This window comes from Camelina sativa, chromosome 16 (genome assembly GCF_000633955.1).
Source record: "Camelina sativa cultivar DH55 chromosome 16, Cs, whole genome shotgun sequence".
Lineage (NCBI taxonomy): Eukaryota > Viridiplantae > Streptophyta > Magnoliopsida > Brassicales > Brassicaceae > Camelina > Camelina sativa.
Window position 1 is genome coordinate 20,780,798 of NC_025700.1, and position 23,384 is coordinate 20,804,181.

A 23,384-nucleotide genomic window follows, 5' to 3' on the forward strand; every position below is an offset into this window, starting at 1 on the left:
TAAAAAAAAAAAAAAAAGGATGATGAAGATATTGGATCTGTTCATCACTTCACTTAAACCAGTTGTGGAGATTCTTTTGATAACTTCTGTCGGATTCTATTTGGCTCTTGACGGTGTCAATCTTCTCGGTCAAGATGCTCGTAAACACTTGAACAACGTCAGTTATTTCTCGATTCTTTCTTATATATATATATAAAAAAAAACTATATAAAATTCTGATTTTTTTAATTTCCATTTTTTTTTTGTTATGTATATAGATTGTCTTCTATGTGTTTAGTCCTACGCTTATCGGAAGCCGTTTAGTTGATAGTGTTACTTATGAGAGCTTGGTGAAAATGTAAGTCAGTCATGGGATTTTTTTTATTTCATTAGAGTTAATTGCTCTTTTTATTGGTTACTTATAATGGAAAAAATGATGGTTTCGTTGCTGCAGGTGGTTTATGCCGATTAATGTTCTGTTCACGTTCATGATTGGTTCGTTCTTGGGTTGGCTTGTTGTTGTCATCACTAAGCCACCTCGGCATCTTCGTGGTCTCGTTGTTGGTTGTTGTGCTGCTGGTATAACAAAAACATAAAAAAAAAAACACTTAGCATGTCATGAATTTGTCTGATTTCAAGATGTGTTGCTGATGATGATGAGTATGTGAAACCCACAAAAAAAACAGGGAATTTGGGGAATCTGCCACTTATCATTGTCCCAGCTGTTTGTAAAGAAAAAGGAGGTCCCTTTGGAGATCCTGAGAGTTGTCAGAAATATGGACTGGGTTATGTTTCTCTCTCTATGGCTGTAAGTTTCTCTGTCTCTCTCTCTCTCTCTTTCTTCAAGATTGTTTTATCAGTGTGTATTATCATGACACTGTACTTGGTAAATGTTTTTAGATAGGAGCTGTTTACATATGGACTTACGTGTACAATCTTATGCGTGTGCTATCCAACTCTCCTGTTGAAATCCCACATGACTCTGTTGAATCGAACTACGACAGCTGCAAAGTCCCACTCATTTCTTCTACGGAAGAAGAAGAAGAAGACTACCATAAGGTTCACATCTTCACTCAATAGTAACTTTGAATCATCAATGTGGGAATCATCTTTCTGGTAGTGAGTGTGTGTGTTTGTGTTAGGTTGGTAGGTGGGAAAAAGTCAAGCGAAGATTGGTTTCACTGTCAGAGAAAGTCAACCTTCGGACAATATTTGCTCCATCAACTATTGCTGCGGTTTGTGTGTTTAAAGACTCTTTTCTATCCATTATAGATGTCACTCACACTAGTGTTATCTTCCTAAGTCCTAACCTTCTTTGTCAGATGATCGCGCTTGTGATCGGAATCATTACTCCTATAAGAAAGCTAGTAATCGGCACAGAAGCTCCTCTCCGGGTGCTTCAAGACTCAGTAACTCTAGTGGGGTAATTGTAGTTTAATACCCGGTACTCAATGATTCATCTCTTAGGAAAAGTCATCTCTTATGTGTATTGTTTCTTTTGGCTGAAGAGATGGGGCCATTCCTGCTATTACCTTGATTATTGGAGGAAACCTACTCAAAGGTATGAGGAGCTCAGGAATGAAAATGTCCAGCATTATCGGCGTCCTCGTTGCGCGTTACGTTTTGCTGCCTATTTGCGGTGTTTTAATCGTAAGGGGAGCATATAAGTTGGATTTAATCACCAAAGAGCCCTTGTACCAGTTCGTTCTTCTTCTTCAGTATGCTGTCCCACCAGCTATGAATCTAGGTTCATTGCTTCAAACCAACTCTCTCTTTATAAGTACAGTTACTTCTTTCCGATAAGATACATCATTCATTAAGTTTTTACTTACTTTTTGCAGGTACAATTACTCAGTTATTTGGAACTGGGGAGAGTGAATGCTCAGTGATGATGCTCTGGACTTACTCTTTAGCTTCGGTTTCACTCACTGTTTGGCCCACATTCTTCATGTGGCTTGTGGCCTAAACCTCCATGCTCATCTTGTTATACGCACCCATTCATTCAATAATTGTTCTTAGACTTCTAGGTGATTGGATCATGTATAATATAATAGAGAATATACTCTTAAAACGATATAAGCTTTTTATACAAACTTTGGACTTACAGTTAGAAAGATAAAGTCCAGCCTCACCAAGGTTTGGAACAGATTAGGAGAAACTCTTGCTACTATTTTGATCCTCATTGATCCATCAAGAGATTGTGAGACTTAAAATCTGTGTTATGATACCAGGATAAGTAGTAGCACTCTAGTGGTGAGTGTTCTGATGAATTTCTTGAAATCAGTTTTCCCATGTATCTCAAACCTAAAATCCAACTCTAAGATGAATTGTCTAATTAACATCAGATTTGAGATTATGATGTAACATTTCTAGCCGTTTACTATCGTTAAACATCTACCTATGATCACGTTTATGACTTCCACATCAGGAGGGTTTGAGATACTCAAATGATACTAATAAAAATGTATGGTATTATAACAATTTTGGACGAATTATTAGAGAATAGGCTCCAAATTATACTATGTAAAATTTGTAGTACAGAAACATTTTAGTTTATGAAAGATTCGCCAGAAGATAGATGACAATGACAAAAAAAAAAAAAAATTGTTTAAAAAATCAACATAATTGTTCTTTACCATACGATGAACACTATGTGACAATGTCCACATCTTCACAAAGAACCACAAAGTAACATGACGACGGTTCCGATTTGTATTCTCTTCTCAGATAAAGCATCATTCACATGACAATATAGTAATATACGAAACAAACAAAGAACCTTTTGATAGTTTTCCAAAAATTATGGAATTTGTTTTTATTTTTGGTATCTCTAATTCTATCAAGGAAATTAATTGAATAATAACTTTAATATGTATTTCACGAATTAGGAGAAAAAAAAACAATAATAAAGGAACGTCTGTATAGAAATGATTATAATAAAAAGTATTACAATCAAAGGACAGGAGCTTGAGAGTTATCATAAGTTTGTAAGTTCAGAATCATGTTGGACTTCAAAAAGGAGCTAGCTAGGAATCTATTATCTTATGATACGTTGGCTTTTTCTCTTTTTCATATGGAACAAAACAGTTCTTACTCTTATCTCTAGATCTGTCTCTCTCACACACAGACACACTTCCTATAAAAAGGTACTTTATAGGAGAAATCGAGCTCTGTTATCGTCGTTGCTTCTTGCAGCTCCACTGGTTCACTGTTTCTTCTGCTCAAATCATGGATATATCTATTGATTATGTTTGCAGATTCTAGCTTTGGAAGATTATAAAAAATTGGAAGTAGAGATGAAGCTTTTGGAGTTGTTTATAGCTTCATCTAAACCAGTTGTGGAGACTCTGTTGATAACATCAGTTGGATTTTATTTGGCTCTCGACAGAGTCAATCTTCTTGGTCCTGATGCTCGCAAACATTTGAACAACGTCCGTTTATAACATAGTTTCACTCTCTTCTCTTAGTTCTCTAACATATCCAAATTATTCAACTTAATTTCTCTTTGTTATTTTGTGTTTTTGTATATAGATTGTCTTCTATGTGTTTAGTCCTTCGCTTATTGGAAGCCGCTTGGCAGATAGTGTTACATATGAAAGCTTGGTGAAAATGTAAGTCTTTATATTGAGATTTCCATTATGAGTGAATCAGTCAGATATTATATATCTTTGCTCAATGATGGATTTTGCTGCAGGTGGTTTATGCCGGTCAATGTTCTGCTCACATTCATCATTGGTTCGTTACTCGGCTGGATTGTTATTGTCATCACTAAGCCTCCTTCGCATCTTCGTGGTCTCATCATTTGTTGTTGTGCTTCTGGTACAAGCCTTGAAATATACTATATAATAACAGAATCTGTTGCCCTTGTTCTCCTATGTCTTGCTTATGAAATGTGATGATGAATGAAACTGAAAACCAGGGAATTTGGGAACAATGCCTCTCATTATCATCCCAGCCATTTGTAAAGAAAAAGGAGGTCCATTTGGAGATCCTGAGAGTTGCGAGAAATATGGAATGGGTTATGTTACACTCTCCATGACTGTAACTTATCTCTCTCTCTCTATCCACCTTCTGGTTCTTTTATCAGTGTATATCATGACACTTTATTTGTATACGTTATCAGATGGGAACGGTGTACTCATGGACTTACATATACAATCTTATGCGTGTGCTTTCGAACTCTCCCGTTGAAACCCTACATTCTGTTGAATCCAACTACAACAGCTGCAAAGTACCACTTATTTCTTCCAAGGAAGAAGAAGAAGAAGACAACCATAATAAGGTCTCATCATCACTCAATAATTAATAACTCTTCATCATCAGTGTTTAATCCTTTTGGTATGTGACTGTGTGTGTGACAGGTTGGGAGGTGGGAAAAGCTTAAGCGAAGAGTTGTTTCTCTGTCAGAGAAAGTCGACCTTGCGTCAATATTTGCTCCAGCAACTATTGCTGCGGTTTGTGTTACAGTGGCTCCTTTCCATATATGTAAATTCAAAGATATCACACTAGTTTAATCTTTCTTACCTTTCTGTTTTCAGATTATCGCCCTCCTGATTGGGCTCATCACTCCTTTAAGGAACCTACTAATCGGCACAGTAGCGCCTCTCCGTGTCATTCAAGACTCATTAACTCTATTGGGGTAATTCTGGAACAGACGACTCATTATCTTAGTAGCAGCTCAACAATGATCCATCTCTTGGAAAAACTCACTGTTTTTTGTGTCCTGTTTCTTTTGGCTGAAGAGATGGGGCCATTCCTGCTATGACCCTGATTATGGGAGGAAACCTACTTAAAGGTCTGACGATGAGTTCAGGAATAACGAGTTCAGGAATTACAAAGTCCAGCATTATCGGCGTCTTGGTTGCACGTTACATTTTGCTGCCTATAAGCGGTGTTTTAATCGTGAGAGGAGCATACAAGTTGGATTTAGTTACCTCAGAACCCTTGTACCAATTCGTTCTCCTTCTTCAGTATGCTGTCCCACCAGCCATGAATCTAGGTTCGTTGCTGCAAACCAACTCTTTTAACTTGAGAAATATTAATTGCTTTGTGTGTATCATCAGATCATTAGATTTACTCACTTTGCAGGTACAATGACCCAATTATTCGGGTCTGGGGAGAGTGAATGCTCAGTGATTATGCTCTGGACTTACTCTTTGGCTTCGATTTCACTCACTCTTTGGCCTACATTCTTCATGTGGCTTGTGGCTTAAACACCATTTATTTAAGAATTGTTCTTAGACTTCCAGATGACTGGATCATATGCATAATTGCAAATTTTTATATATTCTTAAGACGTTAAAGCCCTTTGATACAAATATTCGAACAGAAAGAAACAACAATCAGAAGTGATATTCTGCTTGAAAGAAGGATGATTCCTAGAGGGGGAAGCAGCACACTAGAGATATGCTAGAAAGAAGCAAAACAATAAAACTGGGAAAGATACTAACTGAAGATTTAAATCCTTAGAGAGAAGACTTGTCTGGCAGATCATTAAAGTAAGGATGCTCCATAGCCATCTTCGCTGAGATTCGTTTCGCTGGCTCGTACTGCAGCATTTTCTGTTCAAGACAGACAAATAACGCAATTAGTTCATCTGTTGAGTGTGTGTGTTTTGATAACTAATTAAAGAACTCTAGACTTACAGAGAGAAGATCAAGTCCAGCCTCGTCGAGGTTTGGAACAGCTGAGGAGAGACTCGAGGGTTTCCACTGTGGGTATTCATGCCAGTTCTTGAGTGTGTTCACGCCAGGCCACATTTCTTCATCGGGTGTCCCAAGCAACCTGGAAGAGCGACACAATGAACAAAGGTTTTGTTGTGTTTGTCATGTAAGAGGTAGAAGAATCAGGACAGAGACTTACTTGAAAATATGGAGGAGCTGTTGGAGCTCAGAGTCTCCCTGAAAGATTGCCTGGTTGGTCACAAGTTCAGCTGTAAATGGTAAAGTAACAATATGTTAGCTGCTAGTACTTTATAAATCAAGATTGATAATTAAGCCAGTGAGGCTGAAAGGGGAATGAATACGTACCAAAAACGCAGCCAACAGACCACATATCCACAGCTGTAGAGTAATGGGTTGCCCCAAGAAGAACTTCTGGAGCTCTATACCATAGAGTCAATATCTGTTGCAATGGAAAACCAATTCAAAAACCATAAGTTGTAGGTTCATAAAAATACATATGTTGAGATCAGATAAACAGGGATAGGAGGTAAGCACAATACAAGAAACAGTGTCAACATAGATTACCTCATGGGTATACTTCTTCATTGGCAGAGTGAAGGCTCTTGCTAAACCAAGATCTGCAATTTTGAGCCTCATCGTCTTGGGATCCATCAAGAGATTGTGAGGCTTAAGATCTCTGTTATGACACATCAGGATATGTAGTAAGAACAGAGATCTCAATTTCAAATCATTCTCACTTGAAAAAAGATGAAACAAGGGAAAACAGTTCACCTGTGCAATATCCCGTGGCCATGGCAGAAAGCCATTCCTTTACAAAGTTGGTACATCAAGCTCTGCGAATAGTTTCAGAATGTTGTTTTAATGGACAATTATATCAAAGTGATTCACATAACGAAGTTAAAGAGAGATGTCAAAAAACAAAATAAAGACCTTGATAGTGTGGGGTGGAATGTTCTTGACAGTGCTACGGAAACTTCTGATGAACTTCTTGACATCAGTATCCAAGTATTCAAAAACCAGGTACAGTACAGTTTTGCCTTCTTTGCTTAGTCCTTGCTTAACGTCCATCAACCTATTGAAGATATAAGATGACAATCAGGTTCTCTGAGATTTGATTTTTGCAATCACTAGAAAACTAACTCATCTTTATTAACAAATTCCACAGATCTATGAACAGTTGTTACTAACTAAACTCAGATTTTCTTATTTGAGAATCTATCTAATCTGGAAAACAAGCGAGATAGTGATAGAATCGACTGATTCAAACCCTAGCGCAGATTAAAAAAAAAGAGACACGATCGATAAATTAAAAAAAAAAAAAAATTGGGGGAGATTTTGAAAGCAATAAGCGGTAAAAACCCTAACCTAACGATGTGGGGATCGCGAGCGAGCATGCGCAAGATGGAGATCTCGCGGAGAGTGGTGGAAGGAACGCCTTCTTCGTCCTCATGGAGACGCGTCTTCTTCAGAGCGACGATTTTGCCGGTAGCTTTCTCTCTGGCTCTGTAAACTTTCCCGTAAGTCCCTTCCCCAACTTTCTCAAGCTTCTCGAAAGCGTCCATGGCGGAAACAGCTATTACTCCCTCGTCCATCTCTCTTATTCTCTCTCTCTCTCTCTCTCTCTCTCTCTAGAAATCTTCTTCTTCTTCTTCGGCTCTATCTCTCACTCTCTCAATTGGGTTCTTATTGGGAAAAGTGAATTGACAGAGAAACAAAGTGTATAGAAACGGCTTATATAAATTAAAATGAGATTGAAAATTATAAAATTCCTTTTTTCCTGAGCTTTCCACAACGGATCAATTTTCGAAATTCAAACTGGAGCGGTCTTTTGAAAAACGCATCTTTTTTCTTCTTCTTAATTTGGTTAAGATTTATCAATTCGTGTCCACTTGTCATTACATCTAGTTAGTTTGTAAAGTCAAAAGTATAATTGACCAACATTTATGTTCATATACAAAGCAATGTGATCGAAAAGGTCATCAGAAGATCAATGCACCCACACACACTTCTCCATAAAAAAAAAAAAAGCATTATTCAAAATCCTTAACTTTGATTATTCTTTTCCTAAACTCAACCGTGAACAATAGAGTTACGTCAGTCAAAAGACGACTTTAATATAGAAGAAAGAGAGAGAGAGAGGTGATGAGGTTTATGACTAAGTTGACAAAAAAACTTGGGAGAGATAATTAAATTCTTTAAGCATACTGCTGACCGCTGGTAGAAGAAGATGAGATTGTAGTGAGAACGTCAGTCACCGAAGACATAACACTCAATGCCGCTTTCAAAACATCTTGAGAGCAACCCGGTCTCACTATCGTCCTCACCTGATCAAGATACTCCTGCAGCTTCTTGATTCTTCCCATGTAATCTTGGTCTTCTACACACAGACTTACCGCTTTTGCATCTGCACCTGGACCATCGTACTGGACAGGTCCTGGGTTTCTGTACATATCTTCCATCAAGAATTTATGCGCGTTTTGTCTCAATAGACTGCAAAATCATTTGACAAATAATTAGTTGACTTGATTCATTCTTATGGTGTTCTCTATGACAGGTTGATGAGGAACAAAATCTTACTCGTATGCTTTGCCTTTCAAGTCCACTGCAGCCGGATGAATTACAGGTCTACCAATTGAAGTAGACCCAGAATTTTGGGACCAACGCTTAACCGTCATCATTGTCTAAGGTAACAGAGAAGAGACTAGGGTCAGTAAAACTGAAACTTGCAGTCAGGAAGAACAAACATCTACAAAACAAAAGTTCCATCTTATAAACAAGTGAGACAAAACTCAACTGATATAGGTGCAGCCCCGCATTTCCATTTGTTTACAGGACTCTTCAGGTTAGTCACTGTTGCCATGTAACCATTCAAACCAGCTGCGAGGATGTGGTAACATACATGCCCAAGAACCTGCATCAAAGTTATGATCAATGGTGTGAGTATCCAAAATATGAAAGTTGCAACAGCATTGTAGAGATGATAGAAATTACATACATAGGCATAGTCACAATCGAATTTTGATGGAAGTGATCCACGAGCTTGGTAGCCAAAAAAGTGGCAGATGGCGTTGAATTTCTTCCCCTTGTATGTCCCTTCTTTCTGTCACTTTCCAAAATTAGTGTTAGGGGAAAGATTGATTTCGTATCAGTGAAAGACTTGCATGTTCAGGCAAGGTGAAAAAAAATGTGCAACTTACCAAACGCTTGTTCATTTCAGTCTCCACAAGATAAGCTAGAAGTTTCTCTGTCTCAATCTAGGGAAGATAGCAAATAAACAATTAGACTTCCAAGTTTTTATAGCACAGTAGCTCCATCATTTTCATTCTTCTTACCTGGGATAGCTGAGCAGAATCATCAGACTCGGGATGGAGAAGTAGCTGCAGCAATAGACAACAAATTCATAAGTATGCTTTTACATGTGAGGAAGACAAAAAAAAAGTTCCATGCCAAAGATTATAACCTGTTTCTTAATGCATGGGGGCAAAAACTCAAACAAAGCAGATGACCAAGGTGACAGCTGAGAAGAAATATTATCAGTATGCACACCCTCTTTGAGCAATCCATGAATTTCCTGCATACGCACAATGTTTCTCTAAGTATCCGGAAAAATAGTTTTTCAAATGAGATATAACTGCTTGCCAGTACTGAATCATTACCTTCAACAGAGCATAGAGTTCAGGGATACTCTCAACGAGCCCTTCAGGAATTAGGATAACTCCATGATTTTTGTCTGGTACAAATAATCGGTTTATCAATAGAGTTAATAGATAAGCAAAAGACATCACTACCAAAATAGCACAAACTCGTTATAATTATGAGACCTTGTTCTGCTCTTGCTTGAACAGCATCACAGATTTGTTTTGTGATGTCAAATATTGTGAGCTTAGATGCTGTAACCTCCTCACCCAGTATCACCTGAGACAATCGCATCACAAGCAAATGAGAAACTAGAGACAGCATTGCCAACAAAATCGATTATAGATATTCAGAAATTGCAAGAATACCATGTTTGGATGGGACTGAAGTGTACACTCAAGAGCAACATGTGAATGCTTCCGACCCATGAGACGGACGAAGTAATAATACTGGCAATACAGAGGAAAATGTATTATTATTATCTAAAGAAAATTGGATCACAGAATCATAAAAGAACCCAACTTAATGAACTTCACATTATAACCAGAAGAACTATATCAATATGAATACGAAATTCATTAAGATGCGGCTAGACTGAACATTTCAATGGTGTTGAGTGTCCTAGCAAGCTTTCTAAAACATAATAACGACCAGAAAGAATTAACATATTTACCTTCTCTGCTGAAAGGGCATCAGTGCAGATATTGCTAATGAGCTGAGAATTCACCTGTACACGGTAAAATAACATAAACATAAATAACGAGTAGAAGGTTACTCATCTGAAACGATTGGCGAGGGTATGGAAATATTGTTGGTTACAATACCTACAAATAAAAGAACCCGAATGAAGGACAGTTACCTTGCATGTGGTGTCGAAACCAACATTTGCTTCCACAAACTGATTCTTGAGGTCTCCATTGATAGTGACCGGAACACCAACTACCTGAAAAATATTGGTAAATTATGCTGTTAAGGAACTCTACAGTAATAAGGTGCAACTGTCACTAAAATGTTCATCATTACACGATCAGACAAAGAAAGAGAAGAACTAGGGGAAAACTAGGACCTTTGTTGGGCATTTTGCTTCAGCGAAAAACTCAGCAAGGTGAGCAGCATCAGTGTTTGATGTTACACCTAACAAATATAAAATTATTGATTTAGAAAATACTGTGATGAACTTCAACAATACGGTTTACGCAATTTGAAGTACATTGGATACTCATAACAGACATCCAAAGAAGAAGAAGAAAACTATGTACCTCCAATGATTACAAGGCCATCCAATTTCAAATCCGTGCAAGCTTTTAGTGCAGCATTAACTTGCTCGGTTGTTCGAATCTGATCCTTGGTTCTTCCAAGCAAATCAAAGCCACCTATACAACATTCATATAAATACAATCAGTCAGAAAGCAATAAAGATAAAATCCTGAATTATAATAACACCGTCATTATCAAACAACCAACCTTGGTTTTTGTAGGTTTGAAGGACATCATCAGTGATCTCCAGAGTCTTTTGGGCAAATAGACCTTCAGAGCCACCTGTCGACAAGTTACCAAAGTTTCTGATTAATGAGCAGGCACGTATCAATACAGAAGCAAGATGCGACTTTATAGCAAACAATGACGTTACAGAACAAGAAAACCAATTAACTGAAAAAAACAGGACTTACCCAAAAATCCAAGCAAAGTGTTCTTGGCATTGTGGACTTTGAGAGCCTCGTAAAGACCCCAAACTACATTGTGGCCACCAGGAGCCTGCCTTCCAGAAAACACAATTCCGACCCTACAATAATAAATAAAAAAACTAGCTCAAAACAACAACATAGCCACAGAGCAAGAATTACAGAGAACAAAATATATGCAGATGCAAGCACACCTCTTGGCTGGATGCTCGGTAATGATCTGAGCATCAGGAACTTTAGCAGTTGCCCTGAGGAAGTGAGCCAAAGGCTGGCCTAGAGAATGAGGGAAAGCACGGGCAATGATATGAGCATCAGCGGCCTTTGCTACAGTGGTTCCATCACCAAGTTCCACACGGACAGTAGTTCCCTGTAATGTAAAGCAAATCAAGAACAAAATCAACAACGATTCAAATACATTATAAAAACACGAATCCGGAAAACCACATTCAATTCAATCACTATAAGTCACAGTGTTATTACTCAATCGAGTTAGTTCACGTTGATTGGCAATTCTACCTACCACACTAAACTGAAATATCAAATCAGAGAAAAAACTCAAACGGACAAGTATAAGAAGATCCAAAACCCTAGATCACAATTATAACAACGGTGAAAACAGATCTGCATGAACGGAACCAACATTGCAAGTTCCTCAAGTGGAAAAAAATCACAATAAACAAGTCAAAGGATTCGAAATATACACGAAGTGACGAAACTGTGAGAAAACGAAACAACGTAAGAGATAACTTTAATGAAATACATAGAGATCCAAACATTGAAGACAGTAACAACAGCGTGAAGCAAGAGATCTAAAGGAGAGGAGGAAACGAACCTGGAGACAAGGAGGAAGCTCGGGGTGGTACTGAGATCGGAGTTGTTGAAGAGGAGAGAGTTCTCTGGGGATTCCGAAATCTGAATCCATGGGTGATAACTTTTTTTTTAGGTTTTGGAGAGAAATTAGGTTGGTGAGAGTGTCAGAGAGAATCGGAGAATTCCAGAGAGAAAGTTTTTTTTTTTTTTTCTCTGGTCCGTCAAAAGTATTTATATAGTGTGCGCCGTGAGGAAGGGGACTTGGCGATACGATCAACCAAACAGCCAAAATTTGGTCTTCATTTTTTCCAGCTTTAGTCCACGCTTTTTACCCCTATTTTTCTTGATTATTACGAGATTGCCACTCGACAGAAATACCCTTGGCGTACCTTTTCGGTTTGTTAAATGCCACTTTAATTTTTTTTTTTAAACGGATTAGTGCCCGGATTGTCTAACATTATGGTTAGTATTCAATTTCTTATGGGTTTATATTATTTTAGACCGGCAAAATTATACTCGTAAGTGTACGTAATTTAAAAGTTAGGTTTGAGTTAAGGTTTATAAATGCGGTTAGCTTTTGGTTTAGTTCGAGTTGACAATTCCCACCTAAAGGAGACCAAACTCCTAATTAAATTTAAAAAGGGAGAGTGAAAGGATAGGTGAAGGAAGGGTAAAGACGGAAATAGCGTGAAGCAAGTAAAAAGGAAACGTTGGAGAATATAGCATTCGATACAGGGAATATACCTTTAAGGTAATATTGTAATTACGAGGAAGGAATAAAGGCAAACATACAAGGAAAAGAACGTCTCCTCTCGTTCCCTCTTCCCCAAGTATTTTGCCTGGAAAAAAACTACCCATAGAAATAAATCTATCTTTTGTACCAATGTTTGTATTTTAGTAAATTTATGCACATGGTTTCTATTAAAAAAAAAAGTTGATGAATTTGCTTATATATTTCTTTTGACCTGATTTGGGCTTTTAAGGTTTTTTTTTACATGGCCCACAAATATTTTTTATTAAGACATCTAGTAACTGAATTTCATCATCATGTCATGATCGATGATGTTTTGGTACTCAAATTATATGTAACAATACTAACATGATGGCAAAAAAGAGACGGTAAACACAAGCTTATTATTATTGGTATGCTCATATAAGCTTAGCTAAGCTTGATACGACCTCAACAAACTTAAGCTATGTGATATGCAATGGGAATACGGAAAACATAACATCATGATATACAACAACAAAAAGGAGTAGGTAATAGGGGTCAAATATTTGATGAGTGTAGCTTGGATAATGCCACAACTATAATAAATGACGTGGCAAATAGAACAATATTGATTGGATGGTTTTTTTATTTTGAACAAACAAATGATTTCATTCAATCAAATAGAACCATTACAAGGAGAGGGATAAAGTATCCCTAAGTTTAAGACATTACAAGCATAGACTTTCCCCAAAATCATAAACATAACTAAAGAAATATAGAACATCAGGCAAGGTTCCATGAGAACTATGAAACAAATGCAATTAAGCAGTTGGAGACATGTGGGATCATGGTTGCAAGATTGGACATCATCGATGAGATCGAGAGATGACAGGTAGGTCACAGTCAAAAGACACTGTACCGTTGGAAGGAGAAACAGAGCCAAAGAACTCACCAGGGTGAGGATCAGTATCAGGGTCGAAATAGTGGCAATTATTCGGGGGCTAAGGGCCTGGGTGATGGTTGATAAGATGATGGTGGTTTGAACTGCAGCTAGCATCAGGATTTGACAAGAATAAGTGCAACGCCATACCATACCAGGTGGTCCCTCTATGCCATGGAAATGGTGATCAAGAATACCACACAAGGTTAGTAAAAGGTGAGACACTAACGAGTAATATATAGACCTGAGCTTCGGGCAATAGGATGGTTGCAGGGTATTGGGTTTAGAGACAATCGCCGAAGAAGCTAAGAACAGGTGCAGAGGATAAGTGGGAAGCCTAAACAAAACAGGTGGATCCTCTCTGCCTTGATAATGGTGATCAAGAATTCCACACAAGTTTTGTAGTTGGCAAAACACGGACAAGAGAAAAACAAACATGAGCTTCAGGAACGGGAAAGGTTTCTGGGGTTGAAGGACACCTTGGTAAGTCTGGGATCCAATCAATAAAAACACAAGTAGAGCAATAACCATGGTTCCAACATAACCTTTGTACAACCAAGACAACCTAGCTAAAAGGGTTCTCTGATGCAGTCTTCGGACACCGAGAGTAGCTAAGCAAACTAGGGACAGTCGAAAGTATAATATGGGGTTAGACAGAGGGAATCTGGGCTTTTGGAGGTTGGTCAAGATCGTATGTAAGGCTGATAGGTCGACATAGTTCATCCACCAAAGAGATGTTGTGGATGATTGAATACAATGATGTTCACAACGACTGACCAAGGAGAGTGAAGGAGGCTTCCTCGTCTCCGGTAAAAGCCGATACAAATCTACCAAGTTCATGGGTTGACTTGTGATTAAGGCGGTGGTCCTGAATCGGAGAAAAATCATGTCTCTGGAGATTTCCTCACCATATATCGTTTCCATCTTTGCCTGCCAAGGCTCAGGTGACATTAGGAAAGATAGTGCTACAAAGGTGATTGCCATTCCGAATCTAGAAATAAGAGGATAAAGGAACTTGGTTACCGCTAGCAGTGAGGCTGAGTCGTGGTTGCAGAAAGGAGAGTTTAACAGTCTCCTCCGCCCTCTGAGGTTGGTATTGTGCAAGCCTTTGCCTGGATATGAGTGATTATTAGGGGATTGAGTAGATTGCAAAAGGATACTCAAAAGGGGGAAAAAGAATTGAAAAGAAGAACTACAGAAACAAAGGAAAAAATAGACGGGATCTAAGGTCGTGGTGCCCCGACGCTGGCGAGTAAGAGCCCCACCGGCGTCGGAGGAAATTGGAGATAGCGCCGCCGCGATACTCTGGTTTGGGAGAGAACTAGGGCTTTTGGTAAAGAAATTTAGCACGCATGATATATTGGATGATTCTATTTGTAATTTCATAATCCATAGTCAACATGCCCAAATAAAATAATTGGGAGTTATGAGAAAGAAGACGAGAAACAAAATCAAAATTCACAGAGATGATGATGTCGGCGGCGGCGGCGAGCCACGTAAGAGTGCTGCTTCCGTTACACCAGCAGCGACGATCTATCTCAACCGGATCAGAGATTATTCGACTGATTCGAACAGAACCGAGGCGATTGAAGCTGACGATAGCAACGACTGCGACTGCCAAGTACAAGGGGACGAAAATGAGAGAAGAGAAGCTATCGGAGATGATAGAGGAGAAAGTGAAGGAAGCGACGGAGGTTTGCCAGACCGACGAGGGATCGGAGGAGTGCAGAGTCGCGTGGGACGAAGTTGAAGAGGTGAGTCAAGCCAGATCAGATCTAAGGATCAAACTGAAGCTACTCAACCAGGATCCTCTCGAGAGTTTCTGCCAAGAGAATCCTGAGACCGACGAGTGTTCAGGATACTTTGTAAAATTTGTTACTAAAACTATTTCTGTTCATCGATCCTATCATAGTAATGGTAACATGGTAGATTTAATATTATCTTTAATCTTGAGTGTATGAGTAATGGTATATATATACCTGCAGGGTTTAGAAAATATAGTTTCAAGATGATTCGATTTAATTTGGTTTGAGTTTATTTTTTTAGCTAACATATGGCTTTGATAGGGAGACACTCTTTATTATTTTTTTGACAGTCTTTTAAGTCTAACTGTTCACTTTGGTTTGAGTTGATTTTTTTAACTAACATATGGCTTTGATAGGGAGACACTCTTTATTATTTTTAACAGTCTTTAAGTCCCAACCTACATGTTGTCTCTCTGTTCAGGGAGGCTAAATATCCATCATTTTTAGTGTGAGTTAGGTTTTTAAAAACTCGTCGGAATCTTTACATTCCAGTGTGGCAATTTGTCGTTTTACGGCCAGTGATTTGGTATTGGTCAGCCTCCCGTCACTTCATGTGGCATATTTTTGTGGCATATTTTTTTGGTAGATCTCACTATCCCTATGGTTATAAGACTTCTCTATCTTAGTTTTAGTACTTTATGTAGCTCTTTCTATTTGTACTCTTGTTGTTACAATACCTATTATCCTTTTTGTTGTAGTTTAATTCCGGTGGTGTGCTCTTGTTTAAGCAACACCTCATGGTTGTTTTTCCTCCTATATAAGTTAGTTGGTTGTTTTTTACTTCTTTTAGAGAGGAGTAACACTAACCTTGTAACTTAATTTAATTGAGTGTTTATTGACAAAACAAAAAAAACTGTTCACTTTTATTTTAAAAGTCACAAATTTGAGACTTTTTGGCTGTAGAAAATAAATAATAATAGAAATGTAGTTATATTTTCTTTTTCTTATTTTCAATGATCATTGAACATTCTTTTTCAATCTATGTATAATTTCTCACAAATACATTTTGATTCACTAAAAATATACATTTTATTTCTGTTATTTTGAGATCCATTTTTCATAATTATTTTTGCATCAACAACCACTATATCCCATAATCAATTATATCATATTTTTATATTTTTTTATATTTATGAAAAAAAACATATGATAAAAATAACGGTTGTTAATAAAATGAAAGGAAGAAAAGAAAACAAAGGAAAGAATCGAGTATAGCCGTTACCAAAAACAAAAAAAAGAATTTGGAAAAGAAAAATAGAAGAAAAAGGGAAATATTAAAATAATATATATATATATATATATATATATATATATATATATATATTAGCTTGAAATGAGTTGAAAAAGGGATCATCAGCAATNAAAAAATAATAATAAGCATATAAAAAAAATAAAAAAAAAAAAAACAAAAAGGAAATTGGAGAGATTAAGAAGAGGAAATAGTTTAACCGTCAATGTAAGTTTTCTTACCTCATCTATAAAATCTCACTTTTCTCTTTACCTCTACATCACATCTTTCCTTATTTTTATTTTTCTTCTTGGTTCCTCTCGTCACTCCGAGCGTACGGTGGTGGTCGGTCACATTCTTCTTAACTCGTCTCTGTTTCTTTTTCTTTCTAATCGATCATTGGATTTTCACCTTTGTTTTTTTTTTCTAGGGTTTGGTGGTTTCTAGCATAGCTTGTACAGTCTATCCGAGCGTTACGGTGGTGACACTCTTTCTAAAAAGTCTTTGTTTTTTTTTTCTGAACCGATCATTGGATTTCACTCGCTTGTTTATTTTCTAGGGTTTGGTTTTTTAAATATTACGCATCGGTTGCTTTGCTTTATATATGTTCATGTGATTTAATTACTTGTCGTTATGTACTTATCTCAGGTTTTGGATGATGCATGATTGAAGGGAAACGCTTCTTCTCCGTGCTAACGATATCTTCAGGGGTTTTGTTGTTGTTCTTCTTCTAAAACTCAGTCTCTGTTTTTTTTTTCTAAACCGATCGATCATTGGATTTTCTAGGGTTTAGTTTCTAAATTGCATAGGTTACTATATATATGTTGATGATATTTACCTGTTGTTGCAGTGTTGTTGTTGTTATGTTGTTTTAGGTTTTGGATGATGAGAGTGATCATGGCTATGATGGACACGCTTCTTCTCTGTGCTACTTCTTCAAAGGGTTTTCTTCTTCCTCTTCACACACGTCTTTAATTTACTTCTTCTTTGTTGTTTATGTTACTTACGTTTTTTTTCTTCGTTTTTGCAGGTTTGGAAGCCAGTTATGATATAATCATGGCGTTCTCGCAGGTTCCGTGATCTAAACCCATCTATTTGATTATGTATTGTCTCTTTGGTCGGTGGTTTTTTCTGATTACATGTTATTAACTTTTCGTTTTTTTTTTGTTTTTTTTGTTGGTTTAGTTTTGTGGAGGCTTTGATCGGTGATGGCTTTGAATGATCGTTCGTTGGCACTCTAATTCATGTTATTCTTCTAGGGTTTGGTTTGTAAATTGAATAGTTCAATGCTTTATTTATTATGTTCATGCGATTTTTAACTCTTCTTGGCTCTGCTAATTTCAGATTGTGGAGGAAGGAAGATGCTTTGATCGATTGATGATGGTTTTGATGGATCGTTTTTGCCTTTCTATGCGATATCTTCAGGTAGTTTTCTTCCTCTTAACCGAATTTTTTTTATAACTTTGCTATATAAAGTGAGAAAAAAGCATCTCTGTTTCTCTTTGATGCGGATCATGAGGCACCAGGTGGGAGGTTCGAAGAGAAAAAGAAAACATTATGGGGAGTGCGTATGATTTTAACTTCCAGGTTACTTCACATCTATAACACCTTTTCTGCCTATCAGTTGTTTTATTTAATATTAGCTCTTGTTTGGTCCTCTGTTTCTTGTGTTCCCCAGATGATGTTATTGCTGTGTACACACATTCAGATGAGAGATGGATTCACAAATTCTTTGATACATGTGTTTGTTCCTAAACTTTGTCCCTTTTTAATTATTGTTTAGTGTCTTTATAACGAACATATCTCTCTCTTTAGGCACAGGGGGGCTAATATGATAAACTTCGTACCTTTATGTGCGTGTTTTGATTTCATATCCACAGGCTGACATCATTGTTCGTGGTTATGCTGGTTGGAACTTTACGTTTGCCTTGAAGGTCTTCCCAAAGGTACACTCTGATTTGATAAATCTTCACTATAACAACCATAACTTAACCTTTGTTCTGTTATGTCTCAATTTATTTTGAACTTGAATGATGCCTTTGATGTTTGATCTGTCGACGTCGTCGGTTCCTATTGCCTCTTTGACGGTACCCTCTTTCCCTTTTATTTTATTTTAGTGTTCTTAGATCAGCTAATGTCTCTCTTTGTTGCAGATCATGAGGAACCAGGATTACTTTGTGGGAGGTTCGAAGAGAAAAAAAAACATTGTGGTAGCGTGCTTGATTTCTGAGTTTATCTATACTATTGCAGGGGTTTGTTTTTAAAAATATTGCGTAGGTTGCTTGCTTTATGTATATATGCTCATGTGATTTTTCATAGTTGTTATGTACTTATTTCAGGTTTTGGATCCGAGGATGCTTTTATGGGATCATCATCAGTGATTGGCTTTGATGGAAACGCTTCTTCTCCGTGACGTCTTCTGGGGTTTTGTTCTTAACACTGGGCTCTGGTTAAGAATTCTTGGAATTGGGCTCTGATGTTAATTGGCCCACCATAATTCTTTATTTCTTCTTTTAGGGTCCATTAGTTGATGAGACGTTGCCGTTTTGGAGCATCGTCTCCTTCCATTCCAATCCCCTTCTCTGAAAAAAAAAACGGAGCGGAGGACTTGAGGAGTGACGACTGAGGAGTGAGGAGTGGGGACTGATCTGAGCTTTCGGTATTGATAAGAGGTTTGTTCTCAGACCTCTATTTTATGGCCAAAATCCTCTTCTCTTCTCCATTGACTATCATCTGATGATTTTGTTCTTTCTCTCTCTCTCTCAGGTTCCGAGCCCAACACAGCAACACTGCAGTCAAGTAATGTCCAAGGAGATGGCCTTGTTAGCCTTCTTCAATCGGGCTCTTACTTAAGCTCCTCTCTAAACCAGAGGTTTGCTTTTTTATACATCTTCGCATATAATTTGGTCTCTTTCCTCCTCACTTCACCACCATCGTTGTTGTTTCTTGTTCGATTGGTCTAACTTCCTTTTTATCTGGTGTTTCAGGATATAAATGCTCTTTGGCAACTTCTCGTCCAAAGCGTGGGAATCACAGGTTATGCAACTTTTCCTTTTTAATGGTTTTTATTTTTACTGTTAAGTTGTCTCTTGTTACTTTGACGTTTGATTGAGCTTAATTCAGGTTATGCAACTTAATTTCATCTTTTTTTCTTCTTGATGAATTCAGATATGGTGCAAGTGAGGATGGGAGGACCTTGTTGTTTCCATGGCGTATTTCTCTTTAACTACTCTCATCTTTTTACTTATTTGACTGATTCTAGATGGTTTTTTTATTTTTTTTTAATTTCACGTGTTGATTAATTGTCTCACTAATTGCAGGGAAACGAGTGTCACAATCATAGCTGTTAGCTAGCTCTACCAATCCATGAATGAGACTATCAGCAAAGTCCAAGAAGAACCACTCCAGGTTTTGTTTCAATCATCCATCACCATTGGTTAAGTTCAACTGCTTTTTTTAACCATTCTTATATGTTATTTCAGGATAAAAGATCCGTGTTAGAACAAGTAGCTACAACACACAAAGCAAGCCTCAGGAAATAACAATTTACTCCTACCTACCAAAGCACAGAGGTCAACAACAAGGCCAGTTTCTATATCTTTCTTTGTGAGATTGTTAAGTGAGATCATGAGAGGCTATTCTAATTCTTTTTTATCTTCTTCTTGTTCATTCAACAGTAATCTCCGGGATGCGGACGTCTGAGCTGATTAGCTAGTATGCTGAGAAATCCATCTGCATCAAGCCAAAAAAACCAGTCACAGTTTTTCTCAAGCCAAAGGCATTCATCAGAAAAAATGTGAAATGGTAGCTCACATTCTCAAGCCAACATACACTAATTGCAGGGAAACGAGTGTCACAAACATAGCTGTTAGCTAGCTTTTTACCGATCAATGAATGAGACCATGAGTAACGTCCAAGAAGAAGCAAGTTTTTGTTTCAAATCATCCATTACTATTGACTAAGTTCAACTACTTTTTTTAACCATTTTTATTTTCATGTGTTGATTGTCTCACTGACTGCAGGAAGATCATCATTCAAGACTAGAGACCATGTTGAACTTCCATGAATGAGACCATGAGCAAACGTCCAAGAAGAAGAAGAAGAACCCCTCAAGGTTTTGTTCCAAATCATTCATCACTAGTGTTTAAGTTCAACTACTTCTTTTAACCATTCTTGTTATTGCAGGATAAAGTGCCGTGTTAGAACCAGTAGCTAAAACACAAAGCATGCCTCCGGAAATAACAAGTTACTCCTACTGAAGCAAGCACAGAGGTAAACAAACTTCTGCTTTTCTTAGCCTTAGGATTGATGATGACCCAAACAATAACGACATCAATAGTATAATCATCCTCACTCTTCTTCACCATCATGCAAGTACAGTTTCCTGTTAGACAATTTGATAAACGAACGATCACCTTCTCTTCTCTTTTCTTGTCCTCTAACTGTTGAGTATCGTTGATGAATTAGCTGGATATGGTGCCAAGTGAGTATCGGAGGAGGACAGACGTTATTTGTTTCCATGACGTTTCTTCGTCTTCTTCAACTCTTATCTGATTTGATCGAGCAAGTAAAGGTATAACAATTCTAGGGTTTTTATTAAGGGATTTTCTCTTTGGCTATTTCTATTAGAATTACAAATTAGCATCTCATGGTTCTTCTTCTTGTTCTCTTTTTGCAGATCGCGGAGAAACTGATTAAAACTGATTCTATTGGATTGATGGTGTTTGACCAAGTACAGGTTTACAGACCATGGCGAGTTTCGTCAAGAACCACCTGTGGCCTAACATTGATGCTCTTAGCGAAGTGCTGCTGAACTATTATCGTCTAACCGAAAGAAAGGTACAAAACTGCATCGTTATCACTTAAGCATGACTAACCACATGCCTTGTTTTGCTGAATCTTGGTTATAATTAATAGAGTGACCTTTTCTTTCAGAGTTAGATACTACTACACTGTGCTTTTTGGCTGTCTCAAGGAATCTCGTCATCTGCTCACAGGTACATCTACACAGACATACTTTCGCGCTATTGACAATGCTCTTTGAATAAACCTACACTCATCACTGTGATGCTGTTTTCTCTCTCTCTTTACAGCTGATATGGGACCGGGCTCTTGGACAGCCACTAGAGCGGCTAAAGAGTGTAAACATGTCCTCCCAAAGGTGAAACTTTGCAACTTCGTGGGGCTCTTAAGCTCTTCTACATCTCTCAGAGTGAGTCTGTCCCAGCTCTTGAAAAATATTGTCCTCTGGAGTTCCAGCCGAACAAGTTTGAGAGATAAGAGACAGAAAGAGATCGTTCTAATGGCGACAAGAGAGCAACATGATGATGGTTCGAATCTACTACTCAACAGAATCCATGAATTGTGAGTCGAATTTGCTTTTTAAATTTGTTCTAGTTTCTTTATTTTTGATCGAGACTGAGATTTTGGGTTTAATATGTTTCTGTAGGTATGGAGATTTTTGGGTTCCTGCAGCTTTGAACCTCAAAGCCATGGGTTCCTTATCCCACATAGAGTATCTATCTATAGTCCAATATTACTCGGTCAGGGTTTGTTCTTAGACCTCTATTTTATGGCCAGATCCTCTTTTCTTCTCCATTGGCTATCACCTGATGATTTGGTTTGCTCTCTCTCTCATAGGTTCCGAGCCAACACTGCAGTCAAGCAATGGCCAAGGAGATGGCCTTGTTAGCCTTCAATCGGGCTCTTAACCAGAGGTTTGCTTTTTACATCTTCACAAATAATTTGGCCTCATTCCTCACTTCACCACCATCGTTGTTGTTTCTTGTTCGATTGGTACTTATTTTTTCATCGATTGGTTCTACTGATTTGATTGATGAATTTGCTTCTTTTTTTTTTTCTTTAAGTTGTTGTTGTTGTTGGTTTTCTTTTATTTTATTTTTGGTTACAATTACAATTTAATGGTTTAATTATTTTGTGAATCAGGTCAAGGAGATCATCATTGAAGGAGGTAGAGAGCATGTACAACTAATTCCATAAACGACACCATTCTATGAGCCAACGTCCAAGAAGCAGAAGAAGAAGAACACCTCCAGGTTTTGTTTCATATCATCCTTCACTTATGTATGATTTTGTGTTATTATTTGTTCCTTGTGTTGCTTTGAAATTTGTTAATGATCAGTGTTTCTGTTCATATTAAATTTTGAAAACAATTTGCTTAACTGGGAATTTTATTGTTGTAGGGACCTGAGACGAAGTGAAATTGATGATGATGTTCTTATTCTCGTAGTGTCACCACATTGCTATAGGTATGTCTGATTTAGCCTTATTTTATGATGTCAAACTATTTTTCTTTGTGAATTCATTATCTTCATTCAGTTGGTACCTTTGTGTGTGTGTTTTGATTGCATATCCACAGGCTGACATCCTTGTTCGGGGTTATGTTGGTTTGCCTTGAAGGTCTTAGACCAAGTCTTCCCAAAGGTACACTCTCTTCTTGTTGACATTGTTGTAGTCATTCCATCACTGATCGATTGGTGATGGTTTTATTTGATGGATCTTTTTTGTCTTTTCTTGGCTACATCTTCAGGTAGTAGTATTCTTCCTCTTAACCGATTTTTGTTTTGTTCATTCTATAAATGTGAAAAAACAGCTCTCTCTCTCTTTGTTGCAGATCATGAGGAACCAAGATTACTGTGTGGGAGGTTCGGAGAGAAAGAAAAATCATTGTGGGAGTGCGTTTGATTTCTGAGTTTAACTTTCAGGTTACCTCACATCTATGCACCTTTTGGCTTATAGCATATCAGTTGTTTTATTTAATATTGGCTAGTGTTGGTCCTTTGTTTCTTGTGTTTCCCAGATGATGTTCTTGCTGTGTACACACATTCAGATGAGAGATCGATGATCCACAGATTCTTTCCTACACGTTTTTGTTCTTAGACTTTGTC

General features: G+C 37.6%; 5 protein-coding genes and 3 long non-coding RNA genes across 9 annotated transcripts in view; 6 read left to right on the forward strand and 2 right to left on the reverse strand.

Moving 5' to 3' along the window:
• On the forward strand, positions 7 to 2,130 carry LOC104751547 (protein PIN-LIKES 3-like). Its single transcript, XM_010473504.1, has 9 exons — positions 7 to 157; positions 258 to 337; positions 434 to 558; positions 666 to 787; positions 880 to 1,038; positions 1,122 to 1,214; positions 1,302 to 1,402; positions 1,488 to 1,726; positions 1,821 to 2,130. Exons 1-9 carry the CDS (start codon positions 20 to 22, stop codon positions 1,943 to 1,945), a joined length of 1,182 nt encoding a protein of 393 aa, XP_010471806.1. The 5' UTR covers positions 7 to 19; the 3' UTR covers positions 1,946 to 2,130.
• Positions 2,916 to 5,285, forward strand: LOC104751549 (protein PIN-LIKES 3-like). The gene is made up of 10 exons (XM_010473506.2): positions 2,916 to 3,125; positions 3,237 to 3,410; positions 3,511 to 3,590; positions 3,674 to 3,798; positions 3,899 to 4,020; positions 4,103 to 4,261; positions 4,341 to 4,433; positions 4,518 to 4,618; positions 4,722 to 4,978; positions 5,068 to 5,285. The coding sequence occupies exons 1-10, from the start codon at positions 3,024 to 3,026 to the stop codon at positions 5,190 to 5,192; spliced, it is 1,338 nt and encodes a 445-aa protein (XP_010471808.1). The 5' UTR covers positions 2,916 to 3,023; the 3' UTR covers positions 5,193 to 5,285.
• LOC104751548 (cyclin-dependent kinase B2-1-like) lies at positions 5,243 to 7,405 on the reverse strand. The gene is made up of 8 exons (XM_010473505.2): positions 7,029 to 7,405; positions 6,594 to 6,735; positions 6,435 to 6,496; positions 6,228 to 6,339; positions 6,009 to 6,102; positions 5,842 to 5,911; positions 5,625 to 5,763; positions 5,243 to 5,540 (listed from the first exon to the last, which is right to left on the reverse strand). The coding sequence occupies exons 1-8, from the start codon at positions 7,253 to 7,255 to the stop codon at positions 5,445 to 5,447; spliced, it is 942 nt and encodes a 313-aa protein (XP_010471807.1). The 5' UTR covers positions 7,256 to 7,405; the 3' UTR covers positions 5,243 to 5,444.
• On the reverse strand, positions 7,683 to 12,006 carry LOC104751550 (pyrophosphate--fructose 6-phosphate 1-phosphotransferase subunit alpha 2). The gene is made up of 18 exons (XM_010473507.2): positions 11,814 to 12,006; positions 11,176 to 11,348; positions 10,970 to 11,082; positions 10,764 to 10,838; positions 10,559 to 10,672; positions 10,366 to 10,433; positions 10,159 to 10,242; positions 9,973 to 10,026; positions 9,668 to 9,748; positions 9,485 to 9,578; positions 9,320 to 9,393; positions 9,124 to 9,234; positions 8,996 to 9,040; positions 8,861 to 8,917; positions 8,659 to 8,763; positions 8,458 to 8,574; positions 8,241 to 8,344; positions 7,683 to 8,153 (listed from the first exon to the last, which is right to left on the reverse strand). Exons 1-18 carry the CDS (start codon positions 11,901 to 11,903, stop codon positions 7,859 to 7,861), a joined length of 1,854 nt encoding a protein of 617 aa, XP_010471809.1. The 5' UTR covers positions 11,904 to 12,006; the 3' UTR covers positions 7,683 to 7,858.
• Positions 14,910 to 17,525, forward strand: LOC104753879 (calvin cycle protein CP12-3, chloroplastic-like). Its single transcript, XM_010476065.1, has 3 exons — positions 14,910 to 15,308; positions 17,352 to 17,419; positions 17,507 to 17,525. The coding sequence occupies exons 1-3, from the start codon at positions 14,910 to 14,912 to the stop codon at positions 17,523 to 17,525; spliced, it is 486 nt and encodes a 161-aa protein (XP_010474367.1).
• LOC109129650 lies at positions 18,319 to 18,901 on the forward strand. The gene is made up of 3 exons (XR_002035939.1): positions 18,319 to 18,422; positions 18,630 to 18,686; positions 18,816 to 18,901. It is a non-coding gene; the product is annotated as an uncharacterized LOC109129650 (long non-coding RNA).
• LOC109129589 lies at positions 18,968 to 20,060 on the forward strand. The gene is made up of 6 exons (XR_002035867.1): positions 18,968 to 19,148; positions 19,243 to 19,348; positions 19,464 to 19,512; positions 19,645 to 19,688; positions 19,797 to 19,884; positions 19,959 to 20,060. It is a non-coding gene; the product is annotated as an uncharacterized LOC109129589 (long non-coding RNA).
• LOC104751552 overlaps positions 20,407 to 23,384 on the forward strand; it is a 3,861-nt gene continuing 883 nt past the window's right edge. Inside the window, exons 1-13 of one of the 2 annotated variants that reach the window (XR_002035864.1) lie at positions 20,407 to 20,590; positions 20,662 to 20,748; positions 20,944 to 21,049; positions 21,155 to 21,315; positions 21,412 to 21,473; positions 21,570 to 21,840; positions 21,926 to 22,019; positions 22,117 to 22,193; positions 22,423 to 22,532; positions 22,680 to 22,745; positions 22,856 to 22,920; positions 23,111 to 23,201; positions 23,297 to 23,327. This is a non-coding gene — a long non-coding RNA (uncharacterized LOC104751552). Of the gene's footprint in view, positions 20,591 to 20,661; positions 20,749 to 20,943; positions 21,050 to 21,154; positions 21,316 to 21,411; positions 21,474 to 21,569; positions 21,841 to 21,925; positions 22,026 to 22,116; positions 22,194 to 22,422; positions 22,533 to 22,679; positions 22,746 to 22,855; positions 22,921 to 23,110; positions 23,202 to 23,296; positions 23,328 to 23,384 lie in introns of those variants that run through there. The other variant, XR_002035865.1, reaches the window with a different exon arrangement.

Bases quoted from the DNA above. Each gene is read 5' to 3' on its own strand.
- LOC104753879 (XM_010476065.1), top strand. From the start codon at position 14,910: ATGATGATGTCGGCGGCGGCGGCGAGCCACGTAAGAGTGCTGCTTCCG. The intron at 15,309-17,351 runs GTAAAATTTGTT...ATGTTGTTTTAG, and splicing joins ACGAGTGTTCAGGATACTTT to GTTTTGGATGATGAGAGTGA.
- LOC104751548 (XM_010473505.2), bottom strand. From the start codon at position 7,255: ATGGACGAGGGAGTAATAGCTGTTTCCGCCATGGACGCTTTCGAGAAG. The intron at 6,103-6,227 runs GTAATCTATGTT...CCATTGCAACAG, and splicing joins TGAAGAAGTATACCCATGAG to ATATTGACTCTATGGTATAG. The intron at 5,764-5,841 runs GTAAGTCTCTGT...TCGCTCTTCCAG, and splicing joins CAGCTCCTCCATATTTTCAA to GTTGCTTGGGACACCCGATG.
- LOC104751550 (XM_010473507.2), bottom strand. From the start codon at position 11,903: ATGGATTCAGATTTCGGAATCCCCAGAGAACTCTCTCCTCTTCAACAA. The intron at 8,764-8,860 runs GTAAGTTGCACA...GGAAAGTGACAG, and splicing joins CTGAAATGAACAAGCGTTTG to AAAGAAGGGACATACAAGGG. The intron at 8,154-8,240 runs GTAAGATTTTGT...ATGATTTTGCAG, and splicing joins TTGAAAGGCAAAGCATACGA to TCTATTGAGACAAAACGCGC.
- LOC104751547 (XM_010473504.1), top strand. From the start codon at position 20: ATGATGAAGATATTGGATCTGTTCATCACTTCACTTAAACCAGTTGTG. The intron at 1,403-1,487 runs GTAATTGTAGTT...TTTTGGCTGAAG, and splicing joins GACTCAGTAACTCTAGTGGG to AGATGGGGCCATTCCTGCTA. The intron at 1,727-1,820 runs GTTCATTGCTTC...TACTTTTTGCAG, and splicing joins CCCACCAGCTATGAATCTAG to GTACAATTACTCAGTTATTT.
- LOC104751549 (XM_010473506.2), top strand. From the start codon at position 3,024: ATGATACGTTGGCTTTTTCTCTTTTTCATATGGAACAAAACAGTTCTT. The intron at 3,591-3,673 runs GTAAGTCTTTAT...ATTTTGCTGCAG, and splicing joins TATGAAAGCTTGGTGAAAAT to GTGGTTTATGCCGGTCAATG. The intron at 4,262-4,340 runs GTCTCATCATCA...TGTGTGTGACAG, and splicing joins AAGAAGACAACCATAATAAG to GTTGGGAGGTGGGAAAAGCT.